Genomic DNA, 26,979 nt, shown 5'->3' with positions numbered 1-26,979 from the left:
ACATGACTGACCAAATATTGCTGTTAATGTTTCTGTTTCTTCCAGCAACGTTAACTCAGCCAGACTTTTCACTGAATCCTGCTGTAGATAGCACTTGTAAGCTTCGGTAATCTCCTGAATATCGTTTTCCTTATTGTCTTCTTTTGCCCGCAAGACATGTTACTTAAGACACAGATTTCGAACAGTATGATGGTGTGTTCAGAAGTATTATGGGCACAGCATCATTTGTTAGCTCAGAGATTACTCTTGGAAAGACTTTTAATTCTCCTTTGTCCATAATTCTTTCCACTCTAATTACATATGGCTCATTGAAGTGTTTTATGCAAACACTTGGTTTTTTCACTTTCGAAAAGTCAGTTGGAATATGTCTAAGCCAAACATTACAACGTTATTTATCTGAAGGCAATGAAAATATTATTGTTCTTTCAGTTTACATTTTTTGATAGGATCTGCACCCAAAGACACTACACTTTCATGGTGTTTCGAAATTTCTCCAAATCTAGAAATAAAGTGAAATGCATATTTACATATCTTGCAAGTAGCTACCACGATGTTTATTCAATGTTTATTTTACTGCTATCTCATGACTGTAAAGTCAGAATTGTAAATGCAAAGAATTTCAGCATTTACTTAACTCATATGTACAAATAGATCCCTTCTCACCCTTCAGCATGGAAATCTTCTTGGAATGCCACGCACCCTCAGAAGCATGACACCAGTGCCTTGTATTCCACATGGTAATAAGTTTAAAACTCAAACTGAAATAAAACACATGGGTATTGTTTGGCCACAATAACTTGACGATTTCGCTAGCGCTGCCCAAAGCGGTGAAAATAGGCACTACTTGAAATATACTCATTTGTCTCGGAGCGAAGCCAACATCAAGCTGCCGAAGGAGGTATATGTTGTTTATATAGGTCGTTGAAGCTGCCCCTAGAAATCGACAGAATGCTTTATAAATATTATTTCAGGATTACGAAGTTAGAGTGGTGCAAGATGGGTTAATAGACCACAGCGACTCTGTGAGGAAGGCTGAACTGTTATCTATTACACAGGAAAACGAACCAGCCGTGAAAATATACGTCGTGGATAAAATCGCTGAGAGTAGTGGCTGCAATGTGTTTACGCTCTACAAATGCGATCTAAATCCCACAGAATTGGCATAGGTCAAAATAAAACACAATTTCATGGAGAACACTGTCACTGGTGACATGTCGACGGGAAGATTGCAGAATCTTGGTCATGCTGCTTTCGTTTCAGTTACTGCACAGGACTGGCAAGGTTGTGCATGAATGTACAGCAACTGGAGCAAGAGTACTTGATCCGAGATGGAATAATGGAAACGGCCATTGATGAAGTTATCATTAATACCATGTCTTCAGGTGATGATCTTGAAACAAACACAAATGACAGTCATCTTTAGTGAACATCATTTTGACAGTTCTTTCAGGCAGTTTCCAAAAATGAATTTTTACCTTTCGATTCACAGTGTTGTAAGTCGTACATTCATTTTTCATTGTTTTCGATACAAAAATAATAGGCTACTTAAGTTATGTGGATGTGTGAGAAAGTAAGGTGATTTCCGATCCGACGGAAATGCCACTTACGCGTGCGGTGCCGACTGCGATTTCGTGTGAAGTGCAAAACACAGGTAGTGGTACCAGCACTGCTGCTAGCAGCTGACGCTGCCTTCCTCTTATAATACCGCTCTTCTCTCCTCGTCAGCTGTTATGGGGCGGAGGGGGAGGGGGGGCACGGCTGTTCGCGCCAATCGTCAAGTTATCCGTGACAAACAGTGTGTGAAACCTGTGAGGTTAATATGCGTGCTTCAAATATTATATTAGCACGTATTTTGAAATAAAACGTCGTGTAAGCATTGAATGTCTTCGCTATGTAAACAATAAGAAATTTGGTAAAAGTAACACACACAATAAAGTGCAATTCATGAAAACTTGTACAGGAAAGCAGTTAACAGCCACCATGAATCACAGCTTCAATAACACATCTCGACGCAACAGATCTCATGAGCCACAAAGCCCACCCAAGCTGCTGTCGTCACGAAAATGGGCAGCGGCCTGTCTTTCTCTTGTGCCTCGGAGCTCACTGGACAGCATGCGGCCTCATCCAAACCGCTCAAATTGGCTCTCACAATGCTAAAATACAATTGATCATTCACACTTTGGATCGAGCTGTGGTAAGTGAAACAAAACCAAGGAGGTTAGAAAATAACCTCCTTGAACGAAACAGTGTTCCTCACTTGGTGTCACTAAATGCCGCTATTCAGCGTTGGCGCTTGTGTTTTTGTTTTTTCCATGGATGTATCATATTATACCTCCATGTTTTTTGCACTACCCGTAGTATTGCATGCTGTCTTTGCAGCTGTTACTTCACAAAATATTCTATGAAGCAAAGAAGTGCATTTAAAGTGTTTGAAGTCATAGTTATAAAAATATTAAACAGAAGAATGACTCCCAACAAAGAACTACTGTGTTTTTTGGCACCAGCAGCAGTCACACATAAAACAAATTAAGCCTCTCATTTCTCAATACTGCAGCAATAACAACAATGGCAACAAGATTCATTATTTGACTTTGAGCTGGTGCACTATCAAAGGGCGGCGTAAAAAAATTACGGCACATTGTATGAGGCAGAAATGAAAGTACATGTAGGAGGCTGCAACTAGTAGTAAACATGGATGTGGCAGGGGGATTATCAACTCAAGTCCCAAGTCACATTCATTGGAAGTGTGAGTGACAGTGAGGCTGAAGTTTCTCTATTGAAAAATGATAACTTGAAATATTTTACATATGAAAATAAAATAAATATAGTATCAGTTAATATATATGTTTCAGTGGTATTAACGGGTGGTAACTAGATTATGTATACATAATCCATCAACCAGTGTTCCAGAAACTGAAGGATTTGTTTGAGATATGACTGGCTTCGAAATGCGGAATATATATGCAAGGCTTTGACAGTAATCTCCTGTTTCCAAAAAACGACGAATAACAGCAAGTTAATGCTTCAAAGGAACCGCTTTTCTGACATTTGTGTTCTGCTTTAAAACAACTGACCCTATCATATTCTTTGAAATTTAAAAATCGGACGGCGACTTCCTATTTAAGTTATGAAAACTGATTCCAATGTCAGCTCTCACGGGAAGTCACACCTGCCTGTGGTTCGTTTTTGTCCACCAACGACGTTTTCTTCGTCTGCTTATTTTGTTAAGTATTTTTAAAGCAGCACCACACATTATTACTTTTTCCTCTTCACTTGTCATAGCGAGCTCTTGGCGCTAATACGTAATGTGAGATGTTGCTGCCAGTTCAATGTAGCAGGTTATGCGAATATGTAGAAATGTTCGTCGCTGCTACGAAAGGGGACGCGAACAGTGTTGCCAAAATGTTGCGTAATTTGTTTCAAACAATGTTGCGAACAAAAACATGATTTTAAGTTCAGTGTAAATGCGGGTTCAAAGAAACGTGTTTTTAATCTTAAGTGTAAAAGAGGCTTAAATTTGTACCCAGATGTGATACGGAGGAAAGTCGCAACTTGTGTTACAAAAAGCAGCAAACACAATGCCAGAAACAGAAAGAATGGTCAAATGGTCTACATAGTGGCTGCTTAAACAAAGGCAGTTTTCGCACTTAAATTTATTTCTCGATTTGCAGAGAGAACTGAGCAAGTGGCGTAATTATCCGAGGATAGATTAGAAAACTGTAAATGTCTTTTGACACTCACAACGCGCAGCACAAAAAAAACTTGTATAAGGAAAGAAATTTCTCCACATAGGTGGCTGAGGTGACGTTAAGATTCCTGGCAATGGGAGCTACAAATGTCTAGATATTTCCTCTGTAATTTCGGAACGAGCATTGATTGAAATTATACCCAGCACACCCCATTAGCTGTTTATGCTGTCCTGCCGGATATTTTTATGAAGGCAAGTAAAGTACTGTACCTCAATTCTGAGAAGTTACATATCACATTTTTACAGTTTTGGACATACTCAAGACACTCTATATTTTTAAAACTTACATACATGGGCAGTGAGCTACATATCAGTTTGTTTCTAAGTTGAGATCAATTTCCTGGCTGAAGTCTATCAGCAACTTTTGCACCAGAATACAAAATTCCATTCTAAACTCTACATAGGGATTCAAAGTATTGCTGTATCCTGAGAGGGAGCAAAGGACATATAGCTACAGTAACAGTGGTCTTACCTCCAGCAAATAGTTGATGAGAGGAAGATGGTGTGGGATGCTTGTAGAACTGCGACAGCTGCTAGACACAAGCCAAAAATGGTGCAGATTATGGAACTTGGTGAAGAAAAATTAAAGAAGCAGGGTAGAAATTCTAAGTGCCCTACTTTCTAGATAAATTTTGAAGGCTCTTCTGACACCATCTCACAAAGTCTCATCGGTAGCCCATCTGATGCTCTGAATACTTGTCTCTGTGGCAATGGCTGGTGCCGAGGCTAGGCAAATAATCTGTCAGATGTCAGGTGACATTTGACACAGAGACGGTGTTGACTGGAGATTATGGTGTCCTTCTCTTGCTTCTATGTCGATGTGCTCCAATTTACATGGCAACTAAGCCTGGTCCCAGGACACTCTGAGCCACTGCTCACGTACATATTGTCCTTCCGTTGTCATATTTAGTCATATCTGAAGACTCGTTGCTGTTGCTGGTTGTGTCTTGGCACCCAGGCGGTCTTGTAGTGTTGTGTATAACTCTGTCACAAGGCACCTCAGGGTTGACGTGTGCGTTTCATATTTCAAACACTGAGGCAATGCTTCCTGGCTTTCCTGTAGCATATTTCTGGGCTTTCTCAGTGGATAATCTTCAAATTTTCCCATTTGTGTATGTCTGATAGGGCTGAGACGTGCAACAGCATATCTGGAAAGTTTTACTTGTAGCATTGTGGCAGGATATTCTACAGTTCACCTCTAAATAACTCTTGTTAGGAACCACATAATTATTATGTTAGGAAGTAAAAGATGTTTAATAATAACTATGTCCATGAAAGCACAGTTCCAAAATCGTCCATTATCAGCTTAACGCAATTATCTGACTGTACTCTTCTATAGAACAAATAAGGCCTACTTTTTTTTCCTACCCTGTCACAACACACATTAGATTATGGTGTAGGACAGTACTGAGTGAAAGTATGGCAGCAATAGTGGAGCACTAGATCGAATAGATTTCGTTACTTTGCTTGGCCTTACGCAATAAACAGTCCAGTGTTATGTAGCGTTTCCCAGTTTGCCATAGAGTCAACCACTTCTAACTTCTCTGTAGATGCCTTCTGGATGCCTGCGCACACACAACGATCTGTCTGCACAGTTATCTGTGGAAATGTCTGTGCATACAATAGATTGCTGCAAATGTGGCATGTTCACCTTTCTGTGTAGAAAAGAAATTTCAATGGCAATCGAATACACTCTCGTCCAGTGACCTCAAAGCTTTTTTCATGTATTCGGGAATGGAGTAAATTCTATTACAGTCTGTGTTCGCAACTTTTGTTGCAAAAAACAAAAAGGAAACAAAATCTCAGAAACAGGAGGACATTTCAAAATAGTTACCTAGAGGCTGCTTAAGCAAAGGCAGATTTTTTACACAAATTTACAGGTTCCGTGGCGAACTCGACAACTGGCTTAATTGTTTGAGGATGGATTTAGAAAAGTGTAAATATCCTTTGACGTTCATATAGCCCAGTATAATTGGGGAGAAACTTGTATGAGGAGAGAAATTTCTCCACATGAACAGCTGACAGTAGTATTAAAATTCCTGGCAATATGAGCTACAAGGATCTAGAATTTGCGACTGCAGTTTCGAAACAACCTCTGAGCGAAATCATACGCAGCACAAGTGATCTACTTACACTGTCCTGAAGGATAGTTTCATTCAGGCAAGTAAAGTACTGGTTCTCAATTATGCCAAGATACAGACCAGACCATATTTTTACAATTTTGGACGTGTTTGAGACCAGTGTATTCTTAGATGTTATACAGGTAGCCAGTGAGTTATGTTTCAATTTCCCTGTCAGAGGTTCGAGTCCTCCCTCAGGCATGGGTTTGTGTGTGTGTGTGTGTGTGTGTGTTTTGTCCTTAGTGTAAGTTAGATTAAGCAGTGCGTAAGCTTAGGGACCGATGACCTCAGCAGTTTGGTCCCACAAGACCTTACCACAAAAAAAAAGTTTGTTTATAGGTCCAGATTTTCAATTTGTTGCCTTCAGTCTATCAGAAACTTTTGCTCCAGAATATAACATTCCATTCTCAATTGTAGACAGTGATCTGAAGTATCTCTGGAGAGTTTCACTTGTAATATTTTGGCAGTGAATTTTACAGCGCACCTCTTAATCATGCATCTTATGAAGTACAAATTATATTAGGAAGCGAAAGAAGTGCAATAATAACAATGTCTCTTAAGGCACTGCTCAAAGATCTTCCATTACCAGCTGAACACCATATTCTAACCACAACCTTCTTTAGAACAAATAGGGCTTACTTTTCTTGCTACCCTGTCACATGGCAAAACACAGTATTGAGTGAAAGTATGCTAGCGATCCACTAGCGCCAGATCGGACAGCTTTCTTTACTTAGCTTAGCTCTGTGCCGTAAATAGTCCACAACGATTATTTTTTCTATGTACTACTTCCCAGTTTGTTGCAGGGCGAACCGCTCGTAATTCTCTGTTACAGAATTATAATCAGATGCCATCTTATCTTTAGCACTGTATTCCTCCATTTAATTTTCCACAAACATGTATGACTCCTATAGATTTCTACAAGTTCGGTAATGATCTATCTAAAACACTGCCGCGTGTCTGTCATTTTAAAAATTCACTCTTCATACACAGACGAGAAGCACTATAATGAAGAAACAGGTGAGTCAAACATGTTTTAGCCCCAGATTTGCTCTGATCTTCTGTCCGTTTGCACCACCTTGTCTGCGTAAATGTGGTTTGAACTAACAGTTTTGAGCAATTTTGTTCAAACCTCCAACTTCCAGGTTTGCGTACATCTCATATCTGCCCAAAACTACTGTTCACACGCAACGATCTGTTTGCGCAGATGTGATGTGCGCAGGCAGATCGTTGCGTATGGATCCGCCTGGTCACCGTGTGGACGATGTAGCCTAGAGCCAATAAATATTAGTTAGCAAAAAATATACATGTCAGTAGAAAAGAGTAATTTTCCAGCCATCATGTTACTGGTGTCAGTTTTAGGCGCACGTTGATGTTTCCATATTTGTTGTGGCTGCTGGAAATGGGTAATGTAGCGAGATTGAATATTTCTGCCCCTACAGCAGCCTCTACTGTATCGACATACTAGAATCTTCATGAATCAGGCAATACGTATTTTATTGTACAACTGAAGGTATTACCAAAAACACACAAGAAAATCTTTGGTTTGTACTTGCGTCATTCCTTCTGCTTTGGTTTGTGGCACCATCACTATCAGTTCAGTAGACAGGCGTCTAAAGCTAGCAAAATGAGGGATGCTCAACTACCGGACCTACCGATAGATGGCTCTACCAGCTGATTACAGTCGTCTGTATTGCCCGCCATATTCGAATTTGGCAAGAAGTTACTCTCGGTCTGTACGGTGTATAAGGAATTACGGACTATCGAAATGGTGATTTCTTGTTCCGATTTCAATTGTACGAAGCGATGGAGTAAGGAGAGTGACTTACTATTTCACAGGTAATACGACTACCGATACAATACGATAAAAATACAGACTTAGTGCGTTTGCTAATTCGATGTTTTTGAACAGGTTTCCTCTAAAGCACCCAGAGCTACTAAAGACATGGATTACTTCAGTGAAGCGGAAAGATTTTAATCCTACGTCTTGCAGTTTTCTTTGCGGAAACCGTTTCCGACAAGATGATTACGTAGTGAGCCCTGGAACGTGGGAGAAACGTTTCAAACCAGAAGCAGTGCCATAGTTTTTGACTTTCCGACACATTTGATGCACCAAATAAACAGTCACGACGACATGTTGTTAGGATTTTGAGTGAAAACGATTATTCTCCATTTGAGGTAGCTAATTACTTTCCTTGCTGTGTGTGCGCTTTTTACTTTTGTAAATTTATTTCGTACGCTACATAGGTCTAAGCAATGTTGTAATACAGGTCCATATTTTTGTTTTTAGCGTTCTGTCATGGAATCCGTGCTCGATTTGCCCATTGCAGACGCTGCTGATTGCGTGGAGAATGTTGTCAATGAGAATTCTTCCGTGGAAAGCATGTCCCACTTATCCAATGCAGAAGCTGCGAATTGTGTCGAAAACGTTAGTATAAGGATGTTTTCACACCCCCAACGTTTTCTTATAATATTTTTTCATCAAACCTTGAGTTATTTCAATCGTATATAACGAAATTATTTCCTTATTTAGAGTGCAGTTGGTTCTTCAGTAATTGATTGTGGTATACAGTCGAAAGTATAAATGGAAGACAAGGCGACCGAAACCTGCATTTCTTTTCCTCAGACATTGTGCACGAATTAAAACGTAAACTGAAGTGTGTTCGTGAAAAAATTCGAAGAAAAAAGTGTTTTCCGTGGATGACATGATAAGTTCATTGAAGGAGAAGGGGCATCTTCCTGAGAAGTTACATAACTTCCTCAATCATCAGAAAGGAACACAAGTGGAATTAGTGTGCAATTTAGTGAACAACTCTTTCTCATCAAAGGGTAATAGATACACAACAAATGTGAAAATGTTTGCGATGACTGTGTACTTTTATTCACCAGCAGCATATGAATACCTGAAAAAATTAATGCCTCTGCCCCATTGATTTCAAAATGGGTGGCAAGTGTAGACTGTGAACCTGGCGTCTTAAAAGATGTTTTCAAGTACATTGTAAGGGACCAGTTCAGCGATTCATGTCTAATTGTAGACAGTGTGGCAATTAGGAAGCAAGTAGTTTGGGACCAAGGAACTAAGCACAGGTTTTTTAGACTTTGATGGGGAAGTGCCTCAGTAAAAGAAGTAGTAGAGCCATCTGAGGCTCTGGTTTTCATGCTTGTCTCTATTAAAGGCAAATTTAAATGCCTGATTGCATATTTCTTTATCAACGGTGTACAGGCAAATAATCAGGCCACACTGATAAAATCTGCTTTAGAGAGGCTGCATAGTTCTAGCATTAGGGTTTGGTGTGTTACATGTGATGGCTGTAAGGTAAATATAAGCACTTTACGTTCACTTGGCTGTACTTTAAATTTTTACAAGGGTGATTTTAAAAGCTACTTTCCTCATCCTGTGGAAAAATACAATGTTTAATGTATCTTGGACATGTGCCATATGATTAAGTTTGCCAGAAATGCTCTAGCAGAAGTATCTGCTATTGAGTCACCAACTGGCATTATTAGATGGCATTTCATTGAGCAATTGAACAAGGTACAACAAGAAGAAGGTATGACATTCGCGAACAAACTATCAGGACAACATATAAGTAGTGTAAATAGAAAAATGAATGTTTCATTAGCTGCACAGACTTTGAGTTCTAGCGTGGCAGATAGTATAGAGTTTTTGAGGAGGGTTTGTGATCCAAATTTTAAAGGAAGTGAAGCAACAGTAGAATTTTTGTATTTTATTGATAGGATTTTTGATATTCTGAACTCTAGAAATCCATTAGGTAAAGGGTATAAGAGCCCCCTGAGACTTGACAACAAATCTTATTGGCTTGGTATTTGGGTCTAGTGTAGCAGGGGATACAACCCGTCGGCTTTGGACAATGACGTCACAAGTCGCCAGATAGCAGTTTACCATTTTCGCTTTTGCTGTTATGTTTCAGTTTCATTTTTTTACTGATTGCTTAATAAAGCGGATCTGTTTATTCTATCTCGTGAGATTTTTTTTAAAAAAAGCCAAAAAACACTTATCAGTCACTGAAGGGAGCTACAACACTAAGAAGAATCGCTTCTCGATTGGCGACTTGTGACGTCAATGTCCAAAGCCGACAGGTTGTATCCCCTGCTACACTAGTCCTTGGTATTTTCAGACACTGAAAATTATATCAAAAGCTTAAAAATCATTGGTGTTCCATTGCTGCTCCATGCAAGAAATGTTAAATCTGCATTAGAATGTATTTATCTCTATGCCAATAAAAATGCATTTGTAAATTTTGTTAACTGGGGAAAACTGTTTAAAACAAGTGACTGCGTGTACTCTGTTGTAGAATACTCAGAAACTGTTTCAGATCTTTGTGATTGCTGGGGATATGCGACAGAAATATATACAGGCCAAGATTTTGCATTGTGTTAAAATTAAATTCGTAGATTACCCATTTCCTGCTCCTGCTCTTGGTCATGATTACCATTATGAAATTGGGATTGAGGATTTACATCAGACTCAACTTGTTTGTAAGATTGCATCCCTGTACTCCTGCACATGCTTAAAAACATATGGAAAAAAAAGCCCGCTGAGAAAATTTTAAACAACAAATCACGTATAAGGCAGAAGTTAAATAAACTCATATTGTTTAATCATGTATAGTGCTCAAATTGGAAAAGATTATGTATTGGGACATTTCATGCAGATGGGTGTGACATTTTGACAGATTTTTTAAAACTATTTTGTCCATAGATTTGTTGTTGTATAATGATGAACTTCAAACAATGAATCACATTGAAGTAAAATTAACTCTTTACATCCTGTGTAGATATTGTAACAAAATTATAATTGTTGTGTCTAGACAAGACAGCCTAGACACAATGAGAGGAAGCCGAAAGGCACGTGCTAAGCTAAAGCAGGATGGCGTGAGGTCTGAAACAGGATACGTAATGAATGCTATAAAGAAAAGTACGTAGCTTCTGGAATACTTAACTTTAATCCATCCTTGGTACATTGCTATTGACGATATAAGTGAGACTCCATAGATACGTGCAATGTTACTAATGGCGCCTTGCTAGGTCGTAGCCATTGACTTAGCTGAAGGCTATTCTAACTATCTGCTCTGCAAATGAGCGAGGCTTCGTCAGTGTGCGTCGCTAACTACGTCGTCCGTAGAACTGGGGCGAGTGCTAGTCCGTATCTCGAGACCTGCCTTGTGGTGGCGCTCGGTCTGCGATCCCTGACAGTGGCGACATGCGGGTCCGACATGTACTAGTGGACCGCGGCCGATTTAAAGCTACCACCTAGCAAGTGTGGTGTCTGGCGGTGACACCACAATAATTATTTATTATATAAGCTTATTTTAAGATGTTAGGTGTTACAAAATATGCACTTGCATTAAAAACAGGTGATTTGTGTGAAATTAATGAAAAAAAAGTTCTGAGACTTATTTGAGAGATAGCTTTCAGTGTGAGAAAATATTTCCCTCAATAACTATGTTAACTTGAATTTTTCACTTTAAGAAAGCAGTTTAATCACAGAATGGGTGTGATCTAATGGAGTATGCAGTGGCCCTATGTTTCAAACAGTAATGTTTGTGGATACTCTGCAACATAAGAGCAATAAAATTGTTACTCTCTTAATTCTTGTTTTAATACTTCTTAGAATGAACACAATGTTCCAATTGATCGTAAGCATTCTTATTACTTTAGAACCATTCTAGAATAAGGGGGCCTGATTCAGGCAAAACCTAATTTTCTTATATATTTTCCTGTGTTGGGGGGGGAGAGAATGCAAATAATCAACATTTACCTTCATTATACGGTTACACTTTTTGCTGATTGGTAATAAAAGCATTTCATTTTTTTAGTTCATATGTCCCATATGGAACTGAAATTATCAAGTTATGATGACAAAGGAAGGAATAAGGAATCTTACTTCACAGAAATTATGTAACAATGGTTACACTTTTTGCTAGTTAGCTTTAACATAAACCGTTTAGTTTTCCATTAAGAGTGAAAGCAGTTGCACGAGTCACGTGAAGAACAAAGTTTCCCATAGGGAACAAAAGTATTTTACGTTTGAGTTATTGCTGACCCAAAGTATTGTGATCTTCAAATTTCAATTTAAAAAAGTTCGTAACTCAAATTCACAGACATTTTGGAATCTGTACATACATGTGTGAAGCAAGGTACTTTTCATGTGCCATGTGGAACCTTTAATTTTCTGGTTTAAATATAATTTATTTCATGAATTATCTTTAATACCAACAATGTTGAATGCAATATTTACAATTTAGAAGAGGAAATCTTAGTGTACAGAATAACAAACCTCATGAAAAATGTGAGAGATTGTTCTGTACAGAACTTGGAATGGCTGTCTATCAATAGCAGGTAAAAAGAAGGCTTCTATTAAATGTTCAAAGAAACCAGTCAGTACCTCTTAATTCACCATAGAGGTGATACAGTAATAAAAGAATTTCTGCTAAGTATTAAATGTGTAAGACCTATTCAATAAGTATTTGCTTTACCAATAACCTGTAGTACAAGCACATGTATAAGCAGGTAATTATGGGAGTCAAGAGTTATGTTAAAATTAAAGATACTGACTGGTATTACTTGCTCACAAAACATTGTAGTTGCTGTACAGTTTATGCTGTAAGTGGTGTACCCAATGTGATTCCTGGAGGACATAATATTCTGTTATCCTATGGGAGTGCACTGCTACCACACCTATTGAAAGTAAGTTTTGCTGTGGAATAGTTGTATCAGACGTCTGTACCAGAAAACAAATCTCCACTGTGACACCCCCGTGTTCTTGGTATGCTATTAGCTGTTATTACAGGAATACTCTTCACATGGAGGAGAGAGAGAGAGAGAGAGAGAGAGAGAGAGAGAGAGAGAGAGAGAGAGAGAGAGAGAGAGATTGGAGAACATCATGTTCTTAGGAGGAGCAACCTTTACAGCAGCATATGCTGTTAAAAGCATGGTGCGATTTTCTTTTTTGTCATTTCCAACATTGTACACAACTTTCTTGCACTTTTATGTTATCACATTTTTCCCTTGAGAATGGAGAAGAGAGAGGAAAAAAAATAATTAAGCAAGCTCTCATAATAACTGAAAACTCTACTTGCGTCATTTGTTATATTCAAAATGTTACTCTCTTTCCAAATACTGTTCTATTTCTTCAAACCAATTCTGAATTTCTCAGGTTATTACATATTATTTACTGTACATTGTCCAGCAATACTTCTGTTGTTACTGGATAGTTTGTAATTTGGCACTGCCTTTGTGCCACTGGTATTGGCTAGTGTACTTTTGCAGGTAAGAAAATCGACTGGACTAGAATGTCCTGTCATTAAAGGACAAATTCAGACAATATGGAACTTTTTACACTAAATTTGAAATATAATGTCACCCTTGTCTCTCACAGATTGTAGCAGCCATTGGGGTGCCAACTTCTGCAGCTTTTGCTTTCAGGTTTGTTTTTTGCTTGGGCCCTATACTGACAACCAGTCATTTCAGTGATTGACACCATGTCAAAGACTGGAACCAAGATTCACAGAAATAAGATTCCATGGTTGTAATTCATAGTGTAATAATTTTTTCTCACTGACATGTTTTTAACTCAATTTTAAAATAAAACCATGGTACCAGTCATTGTTTGGGTGTCAGACTGGAAAATTACAGTTTTAAGACACCCCAACCTTAAAATTAACAGCTGTGAACGATGTGATTTTCAACAAGTTCCTTCACTTCCTACATCATCATGGATCAGTCCAATATAATATTATTAATAGACTTAACTTCCAAATGATACAAGTCATGCATTTAAGAGGAGCCTTAACGTTGGTTTTTGTGTTTCTCTCATTTAAATGTATTTCTTGTCTCGTATGAAAGACTGAAGCACTTTCAAAAACTAGTACTTCTACCTTATCACTCAGTTAAAATACACCGTGTCATGTACAGGCGTTAATAATATCATGGTATTTAAATTTCTGATCAAAGAGTGAGCCAAATTCGTAAGTGCATGTTGCAATTACAGTGTCAGCATATAAGCAGATCGGTAATGCATCACTACAGATAAAGAAAAATTTTTTCCGTTTATACGTAAGTAATACTTTAATAGTTCAGTTGTAATTTCTGTTGTCAGTAAAGATACCCCTAAGCAAACGATGTCAACTTCTCTTTAAGGGACGTCTTCACTCTTTTCCACACTTGATTTTCCGAATTATACCTGTAGTTAAAAGCTTTGGCAAGCAAGGTAATTTGTTGACCTCCATTGAATCTTAAATGGTGTTTTAAAACGGGCAAATAAGTAAAGCACTCATAAAATTAATAGTAAACAATTTATAGGTCAGCTTGCCAAACTTCCAAAACACACTCGAATTTACGAATTTCATAGCAGAACAGTCACTGTTTTTTCTCGCTAGATTAGAAACACTTCATTATGTTGATGTGTAGATATCTAGAACATAGAATATAAAAGACTTATGAGGGCGCAGAACGAAAAACATTTTCATCCGTGTTTTGACACTTCGCTTTTTGCCAAATTCAGATATGGCGGACACTCAATGATATGATGTTTGGCCGGCACGCGCTAGGGCCATCTATCGGTAGGTCCAGTAGTTGAGCATCCCTCATTTCGCTAGCTTTAGACGCCTGTGTTCAGTAGGGAAAATGTGGCGATGGCAGCTGGGAGGAGTTTATGTTTTGGTCGTCAGCTGATACGCTGTAGTTGTCAAGTGAGATGCTCAGTCGCATGTGGGTAAATATGAAGACTGTGTTTAAGATGGTGAGCTGTAAGTTAGAAATTATTCAGACTTCATGTGATTTTATTGCGTATTTCGCAGAAACGTCTTCGTAAGACACAAGTTATGTATCAACCAAGGAAAGATTATTACCTTTTTCCCGGATGACATAAACAACCAAGATTACCGACCGTTCTTCAGTTTTACTGGGCTCAGCGACAAAAAGAAGGAATATTCTGGGAGAAAGCTAGTTGGGTATGTAGAATTACAGAAAAGTTATATATGGACATTGCCCTTGGGATGTTTTACATGCACTTTTGTCATACGAAATTCACGAAGATGTGACACGGACTGTCCATCACAACTTCAGATTTCTCCAGTGTGTGTCGTATTCAATAAATTAACTTCTTCCGAAAAGCGATTATTGTTTTGTTGGATAATTTTGTGTTTTTCGTAAATAAATTCCAGCCATTTCGTAAAAAGAAACCTTGCTTTTACATTACAGGTATTCCATGGAACAAATGTTTGATGTGGTTTCTGACGTTGAGAACTATAAGAAATTTGTTCCATTTTGTAAAAAATCTATAGTTTTTTCAAAACGACCAGGTCATTTGAAAGCTGATCTTGTTATTGGCTTCCCTCCAATAAATGAAAGTTACACATCAAGTGTAACTCTTGTGAAACCACATCTAGTGAAAGCAGAGTGCACAGAAGGAAAATTATTTAACCATTTGCTAACAATATGGAAATTTAGTCCTGGTTTGAAAAATAATCCGAAATCCTGCATTATTGATTTTTCTGTATCTTTTGAATTTCGATCAACTTTGCATTCACAGCTTGCCCATATGTTCTTCAATGAGGTAGTTAGACAAATGGAAGGTGCCTTCCTGACAGAAGCAACAAGGCGCTATGGGAAGGCATCAGTTCAGACAAAAAGAATTGGCATAGTTTATGCTAATTCGTAACACGGTTGTTAGTTTTGAATAGTCTCTTAACTGTTTTTATATCTGGCAAAGACATATTTTATCTGCAAATTTTTCAGTGCTCAATGAATTTGTGAACTGCTGCCATTTCCCATGCTTGTATTTGAATAATTCATATACATAAAATTGTATATATGTGTAAAAAATCAAAATGTTTTAGTTCCAAACTGTTATGCCGCTCCTTGACACCTAGTATAATACTGTAACTCATTTTAACTGAGAGGAAACTGTTACCGTAAGATTGTACCTAATGTTATATACTTGATAAATAAATTTATTTTCAAAATATGTTGTTTTAGGTTGTACACTTATTTTGCCGAAATGTGTTTGTTTATGACAACTTATTTTGCTGAAATGTGTTTATTTATGACAACTTATTTTGGATGTATTCTCTCTCTCTCTCTCTCTCTCTCTCTCTCATACAGGGTGGTCCCGAATTCATGGTACAAACTTTAATGGTAGGTACAGGACATTGTAACAAGGATTTATTGTATAGGAATGTATAGTCGCAGGTGACGCGGTGAGGCGTAAACAGGGGAAAGAGAAATGGAGTGATCGGTTGGTGTCACTGCCGGTAGAGGGCAGTAGATGAACATGATGTATCGCAGTAGGGACAAGCGCCATTCACAATTGTGCTGCCGTAGACGATGGGTGACTTTACGTATGCAGAAAAAGCAGACATGCATTACATGTACGGCCGTGCAAATGGTAACGCCAGAGCTGCGTTACGAATGTATCGCGCGGAGTATCCTAATCGACGAATGCCGGATCATAGAATTTTTCAACGGTTACATCGTCAACTTTGTGAAACAGGTACGTTCGACGTCAACAGACATGACGCTGGTCGATTAAGAGCTGTACGCACTCCAAGACTGGAAGAACGCATCTTGAACATAGTGGCTGATAGACCCGAGTCAAGCACAAGAACTGTTGCGCGTGACGTACATGTGAGTCATCAGACTGTATGCAGAGTGTTAAATGAAAATCGCTTACACCCCTTCCATTTTCAAAAAGTACAAGCATTGAATCCGGCAGATTATCCTCTTCGCGTGAACTTCTGCCAGTGGTTGTTGCAGCAATGTGCGTTGCAGCCGGATTTCGTAGGTCATGTGCTATTTACAGATGAAGCGACATTTTCACGCGAGGGTGTCTTTAATGCGCACAATTCCCATGTGTGGGCAACAGATAATCCACATCCAACGCGTCCACATGCGTATCAACAACGTTTCGGTATTAATGTGTGGGCTGGTATTGTGAACGACTTTTTGATTGGGCCATACTTACTACCCACGCGACTCTGTGGCGAAAGCTATCTTATTTTTCTGCAAGAAGTGTTACCAGAACTGCTGCAAGATGTTCCGCTCGCCATTCGTAACCGCATGTGGTTTCAGCACGATGGAGCGCCAGCACACTTCAGCACTGCTGTACGGAATTACCTGAATGCCACGTTTGGTGCTAGATGGATTGGGCGTGGTGGACCAGTCCCTGGGCCACCCCGATCTCCTGATTTCTCTTGCCTCGATTACTTTTTATGGGGACATCTTAAGAGTCTTGTTTATGAGACTCCAGTTGACTCAGATGAGGATCTCGTTGCTCGCATATCTGTAGCTGCTGCAGGTGTGCGTGAAATACCAGGCATCTTTGAACGTGTACGCCAATCGCTGCACCGACGCTGTCAAGCATGTATCGCTCATGGTGGACGCAATTTTGAACACTTACTGTAAACATGACACTTGTCAACAACGATTTCAATAAAATCTTTCGTTTTCCTTTCGGCCGTTATTTCCCCTGTTTACGCCTCACCGCGTCACCTGGGACTATACATTCCTATACAATATATCCTTGTTACAATGTCCTGCACCTACCATTAAAGTTTGTACCATGAATTCGGGACCACCCTGTATATATGGCACACTGCTACTGCTGCTAGAGACAAAAAGGATCATGTCACAAATCCAGATGTTTCTCCAAATGCTGTTTCTGCTGCAGAATTCACTTGTGAACTAAAATGATTATTAGTATGAATCACTGGGATAGGGTGTATGCTATGGTACTGACTTACTAGTCTGTCTGCTTGTGTCTGTATGTGGGGATGGATATGTGCGTGTGTGCGAGTGTATACCTGTCCTTTTTTTCCCCCTAAGGTAAGTCTTTCCGCTCCCGGGATTGGAATGACTCCTTACCCTCTCCTTTAAAACCCACTTCCTTTCGTCTTCCCCTCTCCTTCCCTCTTTCCTGATGAGGCAACAGTTTGTTGCGAAAGCTTGAATTTTGTGTGTATGTTTGTGTTTGTTTGTGTGTCTATCGACCTGCCAGCGCTTTTGTTCGGTAAGTCACCTCATCTTTGTTTTTATATATGACTTACTAGTCTTGTTTTTGTTTGACTGTTTTGCATACTGTAGGTGTTGAATGTTGGGCAATTTTTGTATGAATTTGATAATTTATCAAGTACTTCGTGTTGAAGGTATTTGTCTCAAGTGAGCATATTTTAGTAAAATAGTATTCCAATACTCATTGTCATTGACAATAAAATGCCTTTCTTTCCTTGAAATTATGAGATGTAATTATTGGCTTTGAGAAACTGGAATTCTTAGTGCTGTTGATAGACTTGAGAACAAGAAACTTTTGAAATTGCCAGTTCCTTTCTCGTAGAGGACAGAGGGTTGGGTTAGGGGAGGTTAAAAAGGAAGTGTAGGTCACTCACTTCGGGATAAGAGGAACCAATCATTCATTTATACTATAGAAATGCAATTTCCTTTGGAAGATATTGTTCATGTATGTGGACTGGAATGTGTTACAAATGAGTACAAGATAAACTGAATCTTTTAAAATAAACCCTTCATTCATACAAACAGTTTTTAACTATTGTTTTAGGTATTGTCTCGGAAAACAGAAATTTGTAACTTTGGGCTGGATTATTAAAGGATTAAATAAAGTTAATTTGTCTGCTTACACAAACTAGGTCTAAAGGAAATGATGTAGTGTGCCTATCTGCCCACCACTTGTAGGCTTCACACACTGGAATTCACTCACTGAGCACATCCAACATAAAAATTCGCTTATTTATGTAGGCGTCAAAAGGGAGAATGTAGAGAGGTGCAATGAAAGGGTCGTACATTAATATTTGGTGGAGAGTTGCTGTAGATGCTGGCAAGTATAGACACATGTAACACACAGGAAGAAGATAGAATGAAGTTATTACAAAAAACTGCAGTGGTGTGTATTTGGCATTTGAGGAAGGATCCTAGGATAAAATGTGTGTGTATCCATGACTGTCAGTTGCATTAAAATGGGTGGAACGGCAGAGAGAAATGGAGCTCGGGAGAAGGAAGCCGTTGAAGCAGGAATGAAGAAAGGATAGAGAATAGAAATGGACACAGGTTGGTGTACAGTAACAAATTGATGAGGGTTGATGGACTGAAGGTTGTGTTTGAGGGAAAGTTGCATTTGGACTGTTGTTGAGTGGAAGGAAGAAGTGTGTTCAAGAATACGCTTAATCACAGAAGGTGCTGAGCAGGATTTCTTATAGCTTGAGTAAGTCATCCTCAGTCATTTCCATTAGGCTTCATCAGGTCAGTGGGAGTCAGACCAGTTGAGTCCATATATCAACAAACTCACAGGATTAAGTAATGTTGAGTGAATACCCTGACAAAAATAATCCCTTGGGTGAATTTTTGTATTTAGGAAAGCTGAAAACCCATGTCTGGAAAAAGTTGTGCCAAAGTTATAGGCACCTCTAAATGTATGTATATGCAGGGTGCTTAGTAGATGATGATGATGATGATGATATAAATTTTCTAGGATGATAGAGACGGATAAATGTCTCAATTTGAGGTAAGGGTCCCTGTACTGGAAAGGCATGAATTGACAATTACAAGTGAAAACTGTTCTGTTACCTCTGACAGTGGATTACATGTGCTGGCAGCGTTGTTGCTAAGATTGTAGGGTAGACAACTTTCAGAGGTAGTTCTATCTAACAAATCAAGCAAAAAAATGTCCAGTGCACATGGTCTCTGGAATGCATACCTGATGAACTATGAGCAGCTGTTGATCTTCACTACTGTGAACGTATCTCCTCCATTGAACAACGGCTTGTAGCTCTTAAGGTATGTGTATTGGAGCCAGTGTTTACCAGACTTTTTTTTTTCTTATTTTGGTCCATACTATCACCACTGATAGTTGCCTATCCTACAGGCGTAGCAACACCAGTATCAGTACATGTAATCCACTGTCAGAAGTATCAGAAGAGGTTTCGCTTATAACTTTAGATTTGTTCATTTCCGGTACAGTGACCCTTACCTCAAATTGATACATTTATCCTTCGTGATCGTCCTAGAAAGCTTGTATCATCATCAAGGAATATATACCTACGTTTACAGGTACCAGCGCCTATAACTTTGACACTCTGTAATGTCGTTAGATGACATTTCCAGTTATGGGTTCTTATGTAATACGTCGTGCACTACGACCCCTCTACAATCTATAGAAGTATGTAACATGAATTGTGAAACGCCTTGTATGTAGTGGTACAATTACCAGGTCTTATGTGCATACATGTCATGTATGAATTACTTCTTAGAAAAAAAAGGTTATTGAATATTATTATATATAGACACTATCAAACTTTCTGTTATTTAGCTGTAATTGTATATTGTTCACTTTAACTTGTATGGTTTACTGCTTTCATAGCAAAAAATTCTTATATTGAAACTTTAATGGCAGACAAACTCTGTGTTCCAGTTCAGGACACTGGACATCGCCTGTGATCTATGAAACCAGTGGTGCCACAAGAGATTCATATCAGTGCACACATTATAAATGAGTGAAAGCTTGTTTAGTCATGATATGGACTGTGGGAGAATAAATCTCAAACATACCCCTTTTCCTAAGGCTCTTTTGCTTTGCAAGGTGACCCTTGTGAGAGGGAGGGCAGTGGAATCAACATGCTGACATCTGAGCATGAGAATCTTAAATGCATGGCTACCACATTGATAGATTGTCAACAGTAAAAAGCCACACATCCCTTTACAATGAGTTGAATGGACCCGCAATTAATAATATAGTTCATGGTAAAACATTTTCTACTCTTAATGTAAAGACATTACCACTTCAGATTTTATTCAGTATTGTCACTGATCCATTTCTGTATTGTCTTTTTCAACCTTATTTTGTTATAGATTCTATTCTGTGTGGAAGCCTAATCTTTAATGCATTCTTGTTCTGTTTTTATGAATGTGTAGCACAATTGATATTTCCAGCCAAAAATGTATGGTAGTTTGTATTAGACAACTGTAAAATATGTTGTTTCATGAAATTTCTTATTTTAAGCCTTGAAGTATTTGAGAAAAGCAAGCCATCCATTCAGTAAATAATGAAGTTTGTATATTGCAATAAAGGCAGTGCAAACATGTCAAGTATGAAAAGTAATTGCTTTTAAAGTCAACTATTTTATCCTTGATAATCAAGCAAGGAAGTAAGCTACCCTGGAAGCTGTAGTTCATAGTGTCTTGGGGAAGGTGATACAAAAATATCAGTTAAAGATTTCACACAGTGATGCAATGCGGGGAAATTACAAATCTGTCATGTTTATGGGAGAGTCAAAGGACAAACTTACTAAAGAAAGTGAAAAGCAGAGCCAGTAGTTTGTCAGGAGTTCCTTACAGAGTTGCCCCCTTCCCACCAGTTTAATAAATTGATTAAGTATCTGCAAATTTCAGTATCCCCCATTTTCAGACACAGCGTATTGAATTGTACACTCGTAGTTGCTTTCGTTAAAACATCCCCCACTTGTTCTTCAGAGCTAATGTACTTAACACTCAGGTGTCCTCCATTATACAGCTGAGGTACAAAACTGTAATTAATATCCACATGCTTCAATTGACTACATTTGCACTTATATAATTGACATATACATGACTGATCATCGTCATCAACTAGTGGGGTTTTCACAAATATTTAAATAGGTGATATATTCTGCTTCTGTTGAAGATAGTGAGAAACATTGTCTCCCTGTTTCGTTAATTGTATGTATCCTGCTGTAGATCTTGTGTCTTCACTGCCCCAGTCAGTATCAACATAGCAGAAAATGGCACTTGTATTTCCCTTTTTATAGGGCAGCTTAACATCTAGTGTTTCTTTCATGTACCAAAGAATTTGTTTCAAATCTTCACAGTGGAAATCTGTTGCTTTATTGTGTTACCTACTAAAATAGTTAACTGATGCACTTATTTCTGGTCTTGTAGCTGTCATTGCATGCATCAAATAATGTATTAATTCTCTTTATGGTTTATTTTTAACCATGTCACCACAAGCATATATACTGAGTTTGACTTCCATTGGTGTTTTACAGGGAAATCTACATCTACACCCATAGTCCATGAACCTCCGTACGGTGAATGGCTGAGGGTACTTTGTACCACTGCAAGTCATTTTGTTGCCTGTTCCACTTGAAAATAGAGCGATAGAAAAAGGACTGTCTAGAAGTCCCTCACAAGCCCTAATTTCTCGCATCTTATCTTCCTTACACGAAATCCAGTTCTCTAAATTTGAGCAATAATGCCTTGCAGGAAGAGCATTTTCTTTCCCCCAGGGAATCCCATTTCATTTCACAAAGCATCTCCATAATGCATGCACTCTGATCGAACCTAACGGTGACAGTTCCAGCAGCATCCCTCTGAATTGTTTCGATGTCTGCCTACAACCTGACCTTACGGGGATCCCAAGCATTAGGACAGTACTCAAGAATTGGTCGCACTAGTGTTCTACAGGCCATCTTCTCTGTGGATGAGATACACTTTCCCAAACTTCTCCCAATAAATTGAAGTCGAGCATTTGCCTTCCATCTCACCAACCTGATGGGGCCATTCCATTTCAATCACTTTGAAATGTTGCACATAGATATTTAGTAAGTGACTGTCTCAAGCTGCACCCTACTAATGCTGTACTCAAAAGGACTGGTTTGCAGTCATCCAGATTGAATCTTTCCTAGATAAGTACGTTGACTAGCAAACATTTTGCCATCGGACCACCTCATATTTATTTCAGGGAATAATTTTGGGTCTCCAAGTTCTCGCATTTGAAATTTTAACTTGTTCTTAATATTGAAGATTTAGCTTTTATGATTCACAGCAATTATCATCTGCATAAAGTAGCAAATTATTATTATAATCAGTGCTTTCAACATATATTCCTGTCAACTTGTTAAAACCAAATTTCCTTAATAAAATTGTCAAATATAGAATTCCAAGTCCATATAAAGCTTTATTGAGTTTACATACAAGTCCTTCCTTAAGCTTTACATCTTGAGGAACTTTAACTTCATGATGCAAGAATGCTTTTTTGTACTTCCATTTGTCCCATAAACAAATCATGTTCCCGATACGAGCTGAGGAACTGGAGCATATGTATCAACATAGTCATATCCTTTTACCTCAGCACAACCTTTAATAACTAAAAGTGCCTTATATGCTTCAGTATTTCCAGGTGCATCTCCTTTTACTTTGAACACTTACTGTCACTGGCTCTCTTATTTGCTGGAATTGGTGAACAAGCCCAAGTTCCATTAGGTGACACTAAGTCCAGTTCTTCCTTTTTTGCTTTTGTCCACTCTTCAAAATTATGGGGTAAGTTTTCAACAAATGCTTCTGCGTTCAAGGCTAATACTGCATAATACACCAAGGATCTAGGTTTCTTTGCTATTCTATTGCTTTTCTTCAGAGGTTTTGCTTCCTCACTTCTTTTGAAGTCATGGGCTCTTGAATTAGCTTCAACTGTTTTCCGGTTTTCTTTCAGTTTCATTCTGGTGTCGTAGATTTTCTGCTTTGTTTTGTATTATGTTGTCCATTTGAACAGTCTCCTTTAAGATCCAATCATCATTACTTTCATCTTCAAATAGAAATGTATCTTCTTCAAAAATTGTATCTATTCTAAATGCAATCTTGTGTTTTTTGGGACACCATAATCTGTAACCATTGGGACAATGTGCAGTAATGAAACATATTAATGACCTGGTATCAAACTTATTTGTCAATAGTTCATTTGGGATGTGGAAGTATGCAACATCCAGACATACACAGTTTCTCCAAATTTGGCTTCCTTCTATATCATAGCATTGCTCAACTCTCTCCATCTAAAGTTGAAGCAGGACTATGATTAATGATAAAAACAGTTGCCAATACAGCTTTTGAGCAAAAGTGCTAGTCAAGTTTGCATCCGAGAAGTATACAACAAGCCTTTTCATTTATGTATTCACAACCATTGTCAAATCTAAATCTGCTGATTTTAAGATTAAATTTTACTTATGGCAGCAGTGGCATAGTGTGCTAACGTTGGAAGTGATCATTGAATTCTTGGAATTACATGACATTCATATTAACGCAAGTGTTTTGTTATGACATGTTCTTTTTATGAAGATAATTGATTTACTGAGTGGACAAGGGTACATACAAGAACCTGTCAACCATAGAGCATGGACAGGATTAATTATTTACTTCGTGGCCAGTTGTTACCAACATCAGCAAACTATGCTGCTGCTGCTGCTGCTGCTGCTGCTGCTGCCGCTGTAAGTAAAATTTTACCAGATTTTGATTGAACAGTATAAGCTGTATAAGAAGTATAACCATCAGTGACAGTTACTATATTTTTCATTCCATCAAAAGAAACAGGGTACAGTATCCCTGAATGTTTTCTGTGAGCTACAGCTATAACTCTATCACCCTTTCGAATGGGACCCATGAATTTGTAATGAAAAACAATGCAGTTTCCACCCATTTCTAGTTTACTCACTAACAAATTATTTAGTCAACCTGACACTACGAGGTAGTTTTTAATTTTTGTGTGAAATTTCTTTCCACAAACAATGCTTTCAACATCAACTTTTCCAACCTTATTGACCTAGAAAAAATGTATCAGTTGTTGCAGCCTTTATGCCTATTAGATTTTCCAGTTCCTTGACATTCACCAAAGGAACAGATTCATTAACTAAATGTTAAGATGTTAGACTGCCCTCTAGTCTAGAAATTGCTCTGCTTTGCCACTTGGAAAACTTATAGTAACATATGAGGAAGAAAAATTATTTTCCTTTCCATCTATTTTTTGCTCATTATTTGCTACTTTTGCAGAATTGTTACGTTTACGACAAATTAGGTTTGCATTGTGTCTCAATATGATCTGGTTTCCCACATCCATAACAAATATATTTAAACTGAGCTTTGTTTTCGTTTCCAGAGCTGTAATAACAACTTCATATTCTGGAGCAATTGTTATTAACAAACTGCACACTACATCAGTTTCTTCAATATTAAAAACCAATTCTTTCAAATCATGTATTAACGTACCAGACTTCTAAAAATGATTTTCGAGAGTATAGTCATTTGAATTAAACTTCGTAGTCAACAGAATATTTTGTAATAAAAGCTAATTAGCTGTTGCTGGATCTGTAAGGTGTTTGTTCTTTCGAAGGAACAGACACTGCACATTCAAATAATTGATAAGCTTGACTGAGCAATGGATCCACTTTCTTCATTGTGAATGCACAAATACGTCTGACTTCCAGTGGGAATCTCTATGTAGCGATCTCGAGTATAACTGACAGGGATTGCGGATAGGTGGCTCTCGGTGGGAGTGTGGATCAGCCGTGAGGAGTACTGAGAGTCCGTTCAGTTGCGATAACACTGTGTCCTGGATGGCGCAGTGGTTACCGCACCTGCCTAGTAAGCAGGAGATCCTGGGTTTGAATCCTGGACCAGTACACATTTTCACTCATTGCCGCTTTTTCTGCTTAATGTCCCGCTGCAGCTGATAGCAGCGTTCTGCCTACAATATACATATAGTGTGTCACAGCTGCTGGATCTGCTTGGTGTCTGTTCTTTTGAAGGTACAGACACTGTGCATTCAAATAACTATAGTTGTCTTGACACTTAAGGTCTTTACTTTCTTCCATCAATAATCATATCGCACTTTTCATAACATCTCTATCACTTAATAGCTCTTTTATAATTTCATTTTTTGACTTCACTGGTGAAGCTAAATGTCAGTTTTCATGCTCTAAACAGCCAGAACATGACAACTGTAAATTGTCACTAACAAATTTCAGACATAGTGTGGTGCACTTTCCATTTAACCAGAAATTACATTCAATGCACACAATTCCTTTAACTACATGTTTTTGGCACTTCTTACACAATGCACTGTTAATTTTATTCTTTTTTGGGAGCGATGTGACTCTACAGTCCGCACCTGGTGCCATCTTACATGTGAACAATGTTTTCTGTTACTTGTGTCCACACACCTCACGTTGGTCTGCTACATGAGAGTGGTTGCCTTTCCCTTACTTTATATATTGTTCTATCCGCGAATTTGCAATTGCTAAATATTAGAGTTTGGCATTTACGAGTACTACTGTGTTCTGCAAATGCTAGCTGACAAGTTGGCGTTGATCATGAAGCCTCACCTTGTAGGTTGCATGTCTGATGTTTATATGGGTCTTCCGAAGCTGGTGTTAAACCACATGCACTACCCAAGAAACACAATAATATTCTTTAACTGGAAAGGATTTTGCTGCGTTTATAGGAAATGTGGTACCAGCAGGAGTGCATAGGTAATAAACAGTACACAGAGTGTGGCAGACAAATCCTTACTTTATTTGCTGGACAGGATTACATCATGGTCTACACCAGTCAGAGGTTTATCACATACTGTCACATATTTCTATTCACTGTACTGCACAGGGCAGCAATGTTTATTTTGTCAGTCAGTGGCAATGTATAGTTGCCACAGAGCTCCCGCCACCTCCAAAATGCAGAGCACAGGTGAAGGGAAGAGTTGCAAGGATGTTGATCTGTGGTGGGTCAATGTCTACCATGATGGCTGAGATCTCTTAGTCTCTAGAGCTGCAGGAGGCCGGAGGGCACATCCATAGGCGGAAGTAACTGGTACTGGTGTGCTATCATCGCTAGCAGCCTTGGCAGTGGGTGTAGAGGGTGGAGTGGCAGACAGTGTAACTCTAGTCTCAGCTGTAGGTGGGACAGCCATGCCATAAACTGGGACGGTTATGATGAGGGAGCTGTTGGTAGTGAGTCGGAATGTCAGTTTCATCGAGTTCATGTTGGCCAGTAAAGGCAAGGTGCAGTGGTACCGGAGCAAAATTGTGCTGGCCCCAGATCTTGTCTTTGTACTGTGTGAAGATGACCAGGTATTCATCGATCAGCGTCACAGAAAGTCAGAGAGATTGAGCTGCATTGTGAAAGGGGTAGAGGATGGTTGGTCAGGTGCAGGGCTAGACGGCAGCTATGTAGACTGTTCAGCAATGGGCCAAGGTGGCTTCAGTCTATTAACAGACACTCTATTGTTTGCTCCCAATCATAATGTCGAATGTGTTTGTGCCATGAGTAATTACTTTAGGAGGGGTGCCA

The 26,979-nt window shown here is 38.6% G+C and overlaps 1 protein-coding gene across 2 annotated transcripts; it reads left to right on the top strand.

The window, feature by feature from the left end:
- Positions 1 to 14,455: 14,455 nt before the first annotated feature.
- LOC124605580 (coenzyme Q-binding protein COQ10 homolog A, mitochondrial-like) lies at positions 14,456 to 15,856 on the top strand. 2 transcript variants are annotated; one of them, XM_047137362.1, is made up of 3 exons: positions 14,456 to 14,598; positions 14,688 to 14,840; positions 15,091 to 15,856. In XM_047137362.1, the coding sequence occupies exons 1-3, from the start codon at positions 14,585 to 14,587 to the stop codon at positions 15,548 to 15,550; spliced, it is 627 nt and encodes a 208-aa protein (XP_046993318.1). In that variant the 5' UTR covers positions 14,456 to 14,584; the 3' UTR covers positions 15,551 to 15,856. The 2 variants fall into 2 exon arrangements, with proteins under 2 accessions (XP_046993318.1, XP_046993317.1); XM_047137361.1 differs by having other exon boundaries at positions 14,456 to 14,602.
- Positions 15,857 to 26,979: the final 11,123 nt, after the last annotated feature.

The sequence above is a fragment of the Schistocerca americana genome, chromosome 3 (assembly GCF_021461395.2).
Source record: "Schistocerca americana isolate TAMUIC-IGC-003095 chromosome 3, iqSchAmer2.1, whole genome shotgun sequence".
Lineage (NCBI taxonomy): Eukaryota > Metazoa > Arthropoda > Insecta > Orthoptera > Acrididae > Schistocerca > Schistocerca americana.
The sequence above is the reverse complement of the archived record's forward strand: the minus strand, read 5'-3'. Positions and strand labels throughout refer to the sequence as shown.

Coding starts and splice junctions, on each gene's coding strand:
- LOC124605580 (XM_047137361.1), top strand. CDS start 14,523: ATGGCAGCTGGGAGGAGTTTATGTTTTGGTCGTCAGCTGATACGCTGT. Junction 14,603..14,687: donor AGATGCTCAGTCGCATGTGG/GTAAATATGAAG, acceptor CGTATTTCGCAG/AAACGTCTTCGTAAGACACA. Junction 14,841..15,090: donor TCTGGGAGAAAGCTAGTTGG/GTATGTAGAATT, acceptor TTTACATTACAG/GTATTCCATGGAACAAATGT.